This window comes from Budorcas taxicolor, chromosome 11, assembly GCF_023091745.1.
Source record: "Budorcas taxicolor isolate Tak-1 chromosome 11, Takin1.1, whole genome shotgun sequence".
NCBI lineage: Eukaryota > Metazoa > Chordata > Mammalia > Artiodactyla > Bovidae > Budorcas > Budorcas taxicolor.
In genome coordinates this window covers 160890135-160903082 of record NC_068920.1, presented here as the reverse complement: position 1 = coordinate 160903082, position 12948 = coordinate 160890135, and the positions used below count along the sequence as shown (strand labels likewise).

At 48.5% G+C, this 12948-nt stretch overlaps 1 protein-coding gene across 7 annotated transcripts in view; it reads left to right on the top strand.

The window, feature by feature from the left end:
- The window catches only part of RAPGEF1 (Rap guanine nucleotide exchange factor 1), a 135900-nt gene that overhangs the window by 82008 nt on the left and 40944 nt on the right, over positions 1 to 12948 (top strand). For all 7 annotated transcript variants that reach the window (XM_052649656.1, XM_052649657.1, XM_052649654.1 and 4 more), the window contains 4 exons: positions 10398 to 10486; positions 11155 to 11307; positions 11758 to 11881; positions 12295 to 12478. In XM_052649656.1, coding sequence (XP_052505616.1) covers positions 10398 to 10486; positions 11155 to 11307; positions 11758 to 11881; positions 12295 to 12478 — 550 coding nt within the window. The remainder of the gene's footprint in view (positions 1 to 10397; positions 10487 to 11154; positions 11308 to 11757; positions 11882 to 12294; positions 12479 to 12948) is intronic.

Below are 12948 nucleotides of genomic sequence, written 5' to 3'. Positions count from 1 at the left end.
TGGAAATGCTGTTACTGACAAGTGTTATTTCTCAGGTGACACTGTTAAGGTTTCCTTCTACTCATGATCATAATGATATGTTTAAAACCAGTCAGAACGTCACAAATAGAAGAGTTTCCAGGCATGAAGCTTTGTGACATTCCCAGGTGGATTTTCTTTATGGGATCATGAACATGCCACTGTCAGTTGAAAAGTTGTCTAAAAGAAAATTTATCAGGTTTTTTCAGATTGACCAGGATGAGAAGAGGGGGAGGGAGCAAGAAAGAGACACCTGTTGATTATGAACCTGTCAGTGTCTGAACTTTTCCACAATTGTCCCTGAAATATTTTAAGCAGAACAGAGATTCTCTCGGTGAGGAGCTCGGGAAATTTAGATTTGTTTCTTTTATTCAAGAAGCCATCAGTGAGAATCCCCTGTGTGCTGGGCAGTGTGGTGGAATTAGGAAGGTGAAACTGGCAGTCCCTGACCTGCTGGAGGTCACAGCCTAAAGGTGGGAAGGGCACCGGCCAAAGACCCGCAATTGTGTAATTAGTTACAGTAGGACTGGGGCTGTAGAGGAGAACAGGCGTGAGGTCTTACTTGGGTCTTGGGGAACCTTCATGTTTCAGGGTGATCAGAGATGCTTCCCCAGGGATGCCCCCACGGGCAGGCTGAAGCCTGTAGGATAAGCAGGAGCTGGCCTGCGTCACGAAGGGATGTCTGTGGTTGGAGTCAGTCAGGACAGCAGGGATGATCCAGAACCTGTGGTGTTGGCATTTCTTGTTAAGGTCTAAGTTGTCATAACACTGACCATTGACTCCCCACTTAACTCAAAGGCCCTCTCTCCCCATTTGCTGTAGGAACCACCTCCAGCCCAGGACTTGGCTGTTGGAGGACTGAGTTTCTCTAGGTCAAACAGATAACGCAAGTTTGTCCTTTCAAAACCAAGACCCCAGCTCTTCCTCGTTTCGCCTTTCCAGCGTTCCTTCTCCTCTCGTGTCTCTCTGGAGTCTGCTTTACCTCTTCAGATCCTCTTGGATCTCCCTGCTGAGCCCTCCAGCTTTTTCTCCAACAGCACACACAGACACACAGACACAGACACACACACACACACACACACACACACACACTCACTCACTCACTCACTCACTCACTCACTCACTCAGTTTTTTGACTGAGGGAAAGAAAAAAGCCTTCTTGCACTGACCTGGGGGGAAAACTTTGGAATACCCACAGTTCTGGTGACCTTTGATAGTTACCAACCAAACCTGTGCTTGTGTACCAGACTCACCTTGAATAAGGTGAATATTTTGAAAGAAATATTTTCCTGACTGTATGAGCCAGGGGTAGATTTGACTACAAATAAATCCAAAATAATCCTGGCTTCAAGAGGTAGAACTTTATTTCTCCTTCACGCGTAAGAAGCCTAGCGATAGGCACTCCAAGGCCAGGGTGGCATTTTCACAGACTGGCCAGGATGTGGTCTCCTGCCCTGCTCTCTCACCATCATAACACACGGACTCCACTTCCTGGTGCAGAATGGCTGTTCAGTCTCCATCGATCGCAGCTACTAGCAAGGAGGAGAAGAGGATAGGCAGCTGTGCCTTCTCCATTTGCTGGCCCTCACTCCAAGGCCTCACAGACTCTCACCTTTCATTGGCCAGAGCTTAGTCACATGCCCGAGTGAAATTCTGTTAACAAAGAAGAGCAGATACTGTGGGGCACCTGGCTGTCTCTGCCACACTGACATTTAAGATCAGCCATCACTTTTATTCCCTGTTCAGCCTATTTTAAAATTTTTTATTATGACAAAGTTTAGACAGTTGCAAAAAGAGAACAGTGTAATGAAGCCTCATCACAGAGCTTCCACGGTTGGCCAGTCTTGTTCCTTCCAGACCTCTTCCTGCTCCTCTGGTTTATTTGGAAGCGAATTTGAGACATCCTAACATCCGTTCATCTGTAAATACCTTAACACATAGCTTCAGGGCAAGGTACACTTTCTGCGAAGGGCCAGAGAGATGTTTTAGGTTTCTGTGGCTGTGGTTGGCTTCTGCTGCATATTGGCCTGTTGCACAGTCTTTGTTTTTTGTTTTAATTTCATTTTTTGAAACAAAGCATTTTTACCTTGAGAGCCTTACAGAAGTGTCAGGGGAGTGTGTAATTTCCTCGGTTCTGTCTCATCACAACAAACATTTGAAGCGATGGACGTTAAAGCCCTCGGTGCATCACAGCTCTTGGACAGTGTTACAGCTCCGTGTTACAGCTCCGTTTTATTTAGAAAACAAAGGAAAATACATCCTCGAGGAGTGAGGGCATGCGGACCCAAAAGAGAAAAGAGAGAGAAAAAGGGCGTGCACGTAGAGGAGAAAGACAACCCCCGCTCCTGCCCTTTGGATCTTCTTTTTATATGTTTTTTCCCTCCCCTGGGCCTGCCCTATGTAAATTGGGCCAACCAGGAGCACTGTTCTACCTGAGGTCCTCACTCCAGTCCTCGGACTGACCTTCCTTTTTCTATTTTCACGGGCTTTTCCCTTGCTTGTCTTTTAGCCACCACTGTTCTGGACTCCGTTGTCCTATGCTAACTACCTAACAGAAGCAAGCCTTTGGCTGGATTTGGCCTGCAGGGAGTAACTTGCTGTTTCTAAACAGTTTGTTTTTCAATTTCATATCCAAATAAATTCCACACACTGTTATTCATTAATAGGTGTCTAAAGTTCTCCCTTCTCTGTAGTTTTATCCTTGCAACTTTTCTGTGTGTGTGTTTAAGGAAGGGTTGTTTCTCCTGAAAGTCTCCCACATTCTGCTTTTGCTGATCACATCTTTGCAGTATTATTCAACATGTTCCTCTGCCTCTTGAGGGCTTCCCTGAGGGCTCAGATGGTAAAGAACCTGCCTGCAGTGCAGGAGACTTGGGTTCGATCCCTGGATTGGACAGATCCCTGGAGAAGGGAATGGCTACCCACTCCAGTATTCTTGCCTGGAAAATCCCATGGACAGGGGAGCCTGACGAGCTACAGTCCATAGGGTCGCAGAGTCAGACACGATTGGGCGACTAACACTTTCACTTTTCTTTCTGTCCCTTGAATTTCCTGGAAAACTAGGCTGAATCAGATTCAAATTTGTGTATTTAGAAGAATGTTTCTTGGGTGCTGCCCTGCACTTCCTTCTAGAAGCATCTTTCCCTTTTTGATGCTAATAGCCGTTGATTATGATTGCTTAGATGGTTCATTCCTTGGGGTTGCTAAATGGCAGCATTCTAATTCTTCCTGCCTTCCCTTCCTCATTCCTTAGCAGGATTACTCTGAGAGAGACCTCCCCTTGTCAGTCATGGTTACCCTGTGTTATAATTCCCAGGGAAGAGGCAGGATCAATGCTCCATTTCCTTCTTTACTTACGGGTTATCAGAATGAGTGTTTCTTAGCTTCCTCTAACATGACCTGTGGATTGAGATTTTTCTGGAACATTCTGAATGCAGGTGTATAAACACACAGTGTCCAGTCCATTGCACATAGGACCTGTAGTGATGTTCCCGTCCCGTCTTTGAGCAGTGACAGCTTCTTCAGATTGTTTGCTGAGTTCATTTTGACGTGACCCCAGATGTCTTTGATGGCTTTCTCACTTTGGGGTATGAAAAGATGTTCCGGGTTCATCTTGTAGTTACTTGTGTGTAAGTGTGGTAATAACTATTGAGACAATGCCTCCACTGTTCACTTCACCCATTTAGAATGGACAGTGTAGTGATCTTTAGCATCTTCTCTGCATCGTGCAGCCAGCTCCACAGTTGATTTTAGACCATTTTCATAGCTTCAGAAAGGAACCCCATACGCTTTGTACTGTCCCCAGACCCTGCCCTTGTTCTCTCCATCCCCCCAGCCCTTTGGTAACTGTTAGTCTGCTTTCTGTCTCTGTACATTTGCCTCTTCTGAACACTCTACACGTGTAAATGGACTCATGTACTATACCGTCTGGCCTTTTGTGATTGGTCCTGTCACTTAACATCATATTTTTGAAGTTCATCCATGCTATGGCGTGTGTCAGTACTTTATCTCTTTATTGCCAAACTATACTCCATTGCATGGATATACCACATATTATTTATTCATGGACATATGGACATCTCAGCTGTTTCTACCTTTTGGCAGTTTGGGGTAATGCTGCTGCTGCAAACACTCAGCTATAAGTTTCTCTGTGGGTTGTTGTTGCTCCGTCGTGTCTGACTCTCTGTCTGGATGTATGTTTTCATCTCTCTTGGGTATACGCCTAAGACTGCAGGTGCTGGGCCATGTAGTGACTCTGTGTGTGATCTCGTAACAGACCACCATACTGACCTCTAAAGCAGACCTACGTCTGTGCATCACCACCAGCGATACACGAGGGTTCCAGTTTCTCCGTGTCCTCACCGACACGTGTCACCATTGGCTTCTTCGATACAGCTGCCTAGTGGGTTTGCAGCAGTGCCTCACTGTGCCTTTGATTTTCATTTCCCTGATGGCTGATGATGCTGAACATCTTTTCCTGTGCTTACTGGCCGTTAGAAAAACATTTATTCAGTTCTTTTGTTTATTTTTAAATTGTGTTATTCATCTTTTTTAATTATCATTATTATTGAGTTGTAATCACCTAGTACATTTCTTCCCACTGACCTGGCATCAGCCAGATTCCTTTAGGGAGCTCTGGTCCCTTTTCTCGGGGAATGGTGTTCAGAGACCTCACTCCACAGTTGCTGGTTGCTCCTAACTGGCCACGTGCTAGTTTCTTTAAGAGAAAACATGCTCTGAGTTTATTCTGGAAGTTCCAGTTCACTAGACCACTGGAGTTTTAACTTAGCCTCATCAAGCTTATATCTTAATTTCCTTCCTCCCACCCTGAAAAATCTGAGTTTTCAAAAATATCAACATAATGACTCATTTGTCTTTTTCAGAATGCAAACACAGTAAGTAGACTCAGAGTAACAGCAACCTCCTCCATCAGCATGAGTATTAGAAATTATTAAAGATATGTCAGAGTTATTTTTGACCTTCAGGTTATCCATCATTTTGCAGTTATTTGAAATAGTTCTTCTTTGTGTGGCCACATGGCTACATGGTCCATCCTATGTACCTTCTATTTGCGTACTTCCTGTGTGCAGTATTCTTAGTATTCATTGCTTTACAGAAGCGGAGAAAGAGAGGGAAGGGGAAAGAGGAAGACAACAGGGTATGTACAGAAGGAAACTGCTGCGTAGGAACTGTGTTGGATGTACTTTCATAAGTCAGGAAAGGCATCATGCTATTTCAGGTTCATACATTCTGGGATTGGGGGTGTTCTGTTGGTATGTTTTTTAAATTACAGGGTGTCTTAAAGTAAGATAAGCCCTCGCCAGTCCACTTTCTGAGCAGTTCACCAAGTGTTTTTTCTAGTAGACCTGCTGACATGAAGCACTGCACTGAACATTGACTGCTTTTTCCTTCTCACGGGTGTTGGGTGTAGAAGGACTTCCTACCCAGCTAGAAGTTGCAGCAGCAGCAGCTCCTTTGGGGCCGTGACATGTTCTGCTTAGTTACAGAGTCAGGGGAAGGGCTCTCAGGGATAGAGTAAGCTTGCTCAGGGCCTTTGTGGGGTGACTCCTGAAAGCTTTATTGAAGACACAAGCGCTCAGTTTCTCAGTTACGCTCCTTCCCCATGCCGGCCTGGCCCCGCCTCTGGGCTGATGGAAGCTGAGCTCTCCTCTGGCTGCCTTGTGTTGAAGCTGCTGTGAACTCCAGAAGCAGCCTTCAGGAGTCCCCCACCAGCCCACTGCCCGCAAGCACCTTGCCTGCTCAGCACCCTGCCTCGTCCTGAGCATGGACGGGAAGGAAGACACTTCCTCTGTTCTGTTGCTGCCTCGCCACCACTTAGGAGGGGGGAAGGAAAGTCCCTTTTTGTCACCATGAAAGTCACACAGGGGCTGCACCAGCCTGTGATGGCATTGTACCTCTAGATACAGGAAGCTCCCCAGTGGCCGGCGTCCAGCGGACAGCTCGCCAGTAGAGGGGCTGTGTTGTGGCCGTAAGCTCAGGGCCCGGCGGAGACAGAGGATAGACGTTGACAGGTTGGGACACTGCCTGAGCAGAGCAGCAGGCCCCCAGCTGCAGAGGAGGGCGCTTGCCAGCTACAGCGTGTTTTCTCCCCATGTGAGCCTGGAGGGCTTGGCCTCCCCACGCACAGCCCGCGTGCCCTCTGCCGGGCAGGGACCAAGAAGGTGAGAACAGACAGGAGTGTGTCTTACCTGAGCCCCGAACTGTGCTTTGACTGGACGAGGGTCATTTCAGATGGAAGGGTCTCTGTGATCACTCAGTATGAATAAAATGAACATAGAAATGAAGCATTATGTATTTAGAAAGAGACTTTTCCAAATACCTTTCTGGCTTTTGGAAATTGCTTTTCCATGAACCGACAGTTGTCTGATGCACAGCCACCAGCTCTGGACCCAGTCTCAGTCGTCTCTCAATCTTTCCTAACCTGTGTATAGGAGGACCAGAAAGTGTGACGTCCTCCCAGAAATCTGGCTTCAGTGGAGGGCACAGGGCTTTCAGTGGGGTTGAGGGCGTTGGCCCGGTTGCCAAGGACGCACCCATTCTAAGAGCGCTCTTACTACCTGTGAGCGTGAAGGCCTACTGGCCAGGCTGTCTGGGCTGGAGGGCATGGTCACCATGCCCCTCGCCTGCGGCTCTGGGCCTGGGCCCGGCGGGGTGGGGGCCGGGGGCGCCGGGCTCTGCCTTGGTCTGGAATGCGGGTGCACACTTGCACACGTGTGCTGTCTTCGGTGATTCTGTTGCCGTCGTTCACTAGTTGGCTTTGCACAGCTGCTTCTCCAGAAAGATGGCGTTCTAATTATAGTCGCTCAAGAATTAGTGGAATGTTCTCCTGCCTCGGCAGATGCGAGTGTACACACTTCTCTGTCTTCCCTTGCCCTGCTCGTAAAGAGCATGAGCGTGAGTGTGGGGTTTCCAAGGACCCCCCCTGATGCTGCACCCCCAGGGTAAACTGCCTCCCCCATCCCTCTGCAGGTGACAGGATGCGGGGGGCTGCTCCCTCTTCTGATTGCATCAGCTCTTGGCTCTGCACCTCGTCTGTAATCACCAGCCAGGTAGCTGTTCCTTCAGCGTGTGGGGGGTCATGTTTAACTTGTAGATGGTGGTAAACGGCCAAGGCTGACCTTCTCCTCTCTTCTCCCAGTCCTTGATTGTGGGTGACCGCCACCCTTCTCATCTCTCCAGGAACAGGCATCGACTGTGACTGACTCCGATTATGTGGAGTATGCCTGTTTTCTCTTTTAATTGGTATTTCAGAATTACTATATGTTCACTGTAGCAAATCAAGAAAAAGCAGAGAGGCAAAAGCAAGAAAATAAGGGGTGTTTCATAGCCATCTTTTCTTCTATACATGTGTTCTTGGTTGTGTTTTGTTTCCAAAACATACTGTGTATACACCAGTGTGCCATCTGGTGAGTTCTTTTCCATTTAACATTGTATTGTCTTTTCACACTATCATATATTCTTGTTCTGAGTTTTCTTAATAGTAGTATAATGGTCCATTGTTTGATTCTATCATAATTTATGTAATCAGTACCTAGCTCAGTTCAGTCACTCAGTCGTATCCAACTCTTTGCGACCCCATGAACCGCAGCACGCCAGGCCTCCCTGTCCATCACCAACTCCCGGAGTTCACCCAAACCCATGTCCATTGAGTCGGTGATGCCACCCAACCATCTCATCCTCAGTCGTCCCCTTCTCCTCCTGCCCTCAATCTTTCCCATCATCAGGGTCTTTTCAAATGAGTCAGCTCTTCGCATCAGGTGGCCAGAGTATTGGAGCTTCAGCTTCAACATCAGTCCTTCCAATGGACACCCAGGACTGATCTCCCTTACGATGGACTGGTTGGATCTCCTTGCACTCCAAGGGACTGTCAAGAGTCTTCAACACCACAGTTCAAAAACATCAATCCTTCTGCGCTCAGCTTTCTTTATAGTCCAACTCTCATATCTATACATGACTACTGGAAAAACCATAGCCTTGTCTAGACGGACCTTTGTTGACAAAGTAATGTCTCTGCCTTTTAATATGCTGTCTAGGTTGGTCATAACTGTCCTTCCAAGGAGTAAGCGTCTTTTAATTTCATGGCTGCAGTCACCATCTGCAGTGATTTTGGAGCCCCCAAAAATAAAGTCAGCCACTGTTTCCACCGTTTCCCCATCTATTTGCCTTGAAGTGATGGGACCGGATGCCATGATCTTCGTTTTCTGAATGTTGAGCTTTAAGCCAACTTTTTCACTCTCCTCTTTCACTTTCATCAAGAGGCTCTTTAATTGTTCTTCACTTTCTGCCATAAGGGTGGTGTCATCTGCATATCTGAGATTATTGATATTTCTCCCAGCAATCTTGATTCTAGCTTGTGCTTCTTCTAGTCCAGCGTTTCTCTTGATGTACTCTGCATGTAAGTTAAATAAGCAGAGTGACAATATACAGCCTTGACGTACTCCTTTTCCTATTTGGAACCAGTCTGTTGTTCCATGTCCAGTTCTAACTGTTGCTTCCTGACCTGTATCAGTACCTAGTAGTGAATATTTAATTCTGGAATATTGACTAGTCTGATTTTATCTGTGACATAGAATGCTACAGTGACCATTCTTTGTGGCTTAATTTTTTTACATATCCATGTTATTTTCCTTGGGTTAAATTGTTATAAAATATATGCAGATATTTAAGGCTTTTGATGTGAACTGACAAGTAGTCATCTTTTAGAAAGACTCCCCAAATCATTGCTTCCCTCTATCATGGAAGTCTGGAAGTTTCTGCTTTTATTACCATCAGAACTAGAGAACTTCTAATGATTATTGACCATTGGTTTTTACATTTGTGAATTTCTTTGGTATTTTTTTTGGTGTGTTCACCTTTTTTCTAGTTTTTGTGTTTTTTCAAAGAACGCTTGTCCCATGAAGGAAATTAATACCATGAAAGGTATTAAGTCTTTGCCTTAGCATACTTGTTGAGGTTGCTGGGCAGGGTGTTTTTAGCTGGAGAAGCTTTGCAGTCTGATCTGGGGGCACACTGCCATGGTGGCCCGCTTTCTTCCACTGCTGCCTCCTCTGTAATTTCAGAGGTAGTTGTTCATGATGAAAGCCTGACCTTCTCATGAGACACAAGAAGGTCCTACCCAGGAGTGCATCAGCAGGAGAATGGATGAAGGACTTGGTTTATCCATACACTGGAATATAACTCAGCAACAGCAAGGATCACAGAGAGACACAGCCATTCACACTGAGCAAAAGAAGACAGACGAACAGAGACAGAGAGTGGACTAGTGGCTGTGAGGGGCCCCTAGAGGCGCAAAGCTTCTTTTGGAAGTAACAATGAGCCCCGAAGTTGACTGTGTTGATGGTGCCCAACACTGTGGACAGACTGAAGACCACTGGATTGCACGCTTTGAATGGCTGGATTCTATGGCATAAAGCTGTTCAGAAAAAGAAGATAGACACAAAAGAGCACATATGGTGTGGTTCCACTTGTATCAAGTCCTGGGCAGAAGTGATCCAAGAAACAGAAGTGGGAAAGCAGTCAGTGGGGGTGGGGCAGATAGACTAGAGAGAGTGCTGGAAACATTTTGTTTTTTTTTTAATTATTTATTTGGCTGTGCTGGGTCTTAGTTGCGGCATGTGGGATCCAGTTCCCTGACCAGGGATCAGACCCTGATCCCCTGCATTGGGAGCACAGAGTCTTAGCCACTAGACCACCAGGGAAGTCTCTCATTCTGTATTTTTTAGGTCTTATATGGTATATGCAGCTATCAAAACTCTTCAAAGTCAGGGGAAATGCATTAGCATTGAAAGAAAACCAAGTAAACCCTAATTTTTTTTTTTCTCCTATTAAAAAAAATTTTTTTTTTTTTAAGTCATTTCTCTGCTAGGTGATAAGCCTTGAACTTTCTGTCTGGTGACAAAGATCCCCACCCATCATCTCTGGGTACCCACTGATGCTGCACCCACAGACAGCTCACTCTGGGAAACCACCTTACCCCAGACCTCAAGCTTGATTGTTAGTAGGCAGCGTCCTGGCTTCAGAGAATTCAGAGCAGGTCCTCCTCCACAAACCAACTGGGAGTCACTGCCAGGAGTTTGTGTGATGAAGTTAGTCATTCTGAGACAGTGGGCTGGTCATTTCTCCCTCCCAAGAGGAAGTATCTTTATGCATGCGAAACCTCTTTGCACGCTGTGGAGGTGTTTTGGGCGGGTAGGGCATGTTTTGGGAAGTCATGAAGGTTACCTGAGTCAAACAATACTCGCCCATAGGGTGAGTGGGGACTCCGGGTGGTGGAGGGCAGACAGCTGGCCACCTTGTCAGAATATTCAGCGTGAGGAGCGCTCCTCGTGTCTCACCTCGTTTCTCTTGTGTGGGGGTAGGAGCTGGTCAGACTCACCATCGAGAAGCAGGGGCATCCGTCTCCAACAAGTCCTGTGAAACCCAGCTCCCCAGCCTGCAAACCTGACAGGTGAGTGCTGACTGAGCCCTCCAGGGGTTGCGGTCTTGGTCCGTGGACACTTGAGAAAGAAGGGAGCCCCTGCCAGGCAGACTGTGTCCTGTGAGGCCTGTGGTCCCTTTTCAATGACCTCTGGGTAAGAGCCCAGATTACCGTGAAGTGTGTGTAGCTCACACCTATCTTGAATGATTGCCTGGTCTCAACATGGTCTTCTCTCAGGACACTGTGTGATATGCAGAGTGACCCCACCTACACTCTTCTTGGCCTGCTTCCTCCCATAATGAGAAACAACTTTGACAGATTGGGTTTTTAGGGGTTTGGCTTGAGAGCATTACTGAGGGTGATGTGGACAGTTTAAGGCCTTGCAATAATTTCTACTCGCAGCCCCTAGTGAAAAAAATAACACCTTCATTTGGGGCCATTTTCAAGCATCATGCAGTCCAGAGATCCCTCTCACAGATGAGGAGACGAAGGTGCAGACTCAGGGGCCATGGCCAAGCTTCCATGGGTGATCGAACTGGACTTGAAACCCCATCTTTGCCATGGAGCCCAGGTCATAGTGTTAGCTCTGTGTCCTGGGCCCCTTGGACACTTCCCTGCCCCGGTCACATCCTGACACTCTCAGGGTCTGTGCTTACCCTGGGGCCTTCTGTAACCCCGAGTTCTCCTCAACCCTCCAGCCAGTCTGAGCTTCCCCTGACGGATCGAGAGATGGAGATACTAAACAAGACGACCGGCCTGTCACAGTCAACCGAGGGGCTCCCAGACTCTATGGATGAAGAGGTTGCACCCCCCAAGCCCCCTTTACCTGGCATTAGGGTGGTTGATAACAGGTACTTTCTATTTTCCTAGCTCTCTCATCTATTTCTGTTGTAATTTCACAAACGGATGGTGCCAGCCAAAAAGAAGATGGTGCCATTAGGGGAAGAACTTACTCTTTAGGCACGTTGGTGGTTTGACCTTCCTCGGGACGCTGCCTCCAGAGGACAGGAGTCTGGCCTGGTGCTGGCCCCTCGCCCTCCCCTGCCCCCTCGCCCTGAGAACTCCCAGCCGCTGGCTTTTAGTCCTAGCCAAGCAGAACCTGGTACCGTTTGTCATGAAAGGAAAGAGCAGGGACTTTCAGACGCTAGGCTTTTTGCAGAAGGGGAGTGGGGTGGGAGCTGAAAGGGTGGAAAGTAGGACCAGTATCTAACAATGAAGAGCCTCCCACCCCACACCCTGGCGTCTGTATAAAGGCTTTTGTTCGGGTTGTCTGGTTTGATGGGCTCCTTGCTCTGTTTCAGTCCTCCGCCAGCACTGCCCCCGAAGAAGAGACAGTCGGCTCCATCCCCCACCCGCGTGGCCGTCGTGGCCCCCATGAGTCGAGCCACCAGTGGCTCCAGTTTGCCTGTTGGAATCAATAGGCAGGTAATTAGCCCCATCCAGAAAGGCAGAGGTTGACTTCGGGTCTGGTGCATCGGTTCCTAAACTGAAAGAAGCCCAGTGGTCTTAAGTCCCTGTCTTTGGTCACAGGGAGGAGCTCTCTCCCTGGGCAGCCCCCGTTCCTGAGTGGTCCTTCCCTCTGCAGGCCGTGGTGGGGTTCCCTCCCAGGGTGGGGAGACGGGGCCCAGCCCAGGGCCTCCCTCGATCAGAGCACTCACTCCGAGCGCCTGTAGAGGCCCCTTGTCTCGGAGGCGCTGCGTACGTGGTGTTCACTGCCTGCAGCCAGTTTGTGCACGTCCCAGTATTTCCTTCGCCACGTACACGCACCTGCTCCCTCCCCTGGGCTCAGCCGCCACCCCTCAGCAGTGACTTGGGCCTGTTCTCACTTTGCACACGAGGACTTTGACGTGGACTGTTACGCACAGAGACGGCTGTCGGGAGGCAGCCGCTCGTACAGCGGTGAGTCTGCCCGCCTGTCGCCCTGCAGCAGCATCGGCAAGCTCAGCAAGTCGGACGAGCAGCTGTCCTCTCTGGACAGGGACAGTGGGCAGTGCTCCCGGAACACAAGCTGTGAAACGCTAGGTGAGCCGTGGGCATGCGTATCACCACCGCCAGCTTCACACTTCCTGGTGGCTCCTGTGAGGTCAGATGGTGAGGCCAGTCACTGGCTCTGTTGACTTTAAGTCCATCAGGATCTGAGCCACGGTGTCCTCTTCTACAGAATGAGGATGCCAGAGTCTGTCTCCGAAGGGGGTTGAAAGTTTATTGCAGTAACTGTGAGACCGCAGAGACATGGCAACGGTCACTGTTGTTCCAGTTGGTCCACCAGTGTGTCACTCGACTCCCTTTGCCCAAGGGGAGCCCACGTGCTCAGAGCTGTAAACGGAGGGGAGGGCCCGGGAAGCTTCTGCCAGAGGACGAAGGCGGGTGCGCAGCACGTGCTGGCCTCGGGTGGTGGGGCCAGAGAGGGCTCTGCGGCAGCGTGGCAGAAGGCACGCAGGGCACTGAGCTCTTCACGTCCTGTGAGCTAGACATTTCACTTCTGAGAGTTT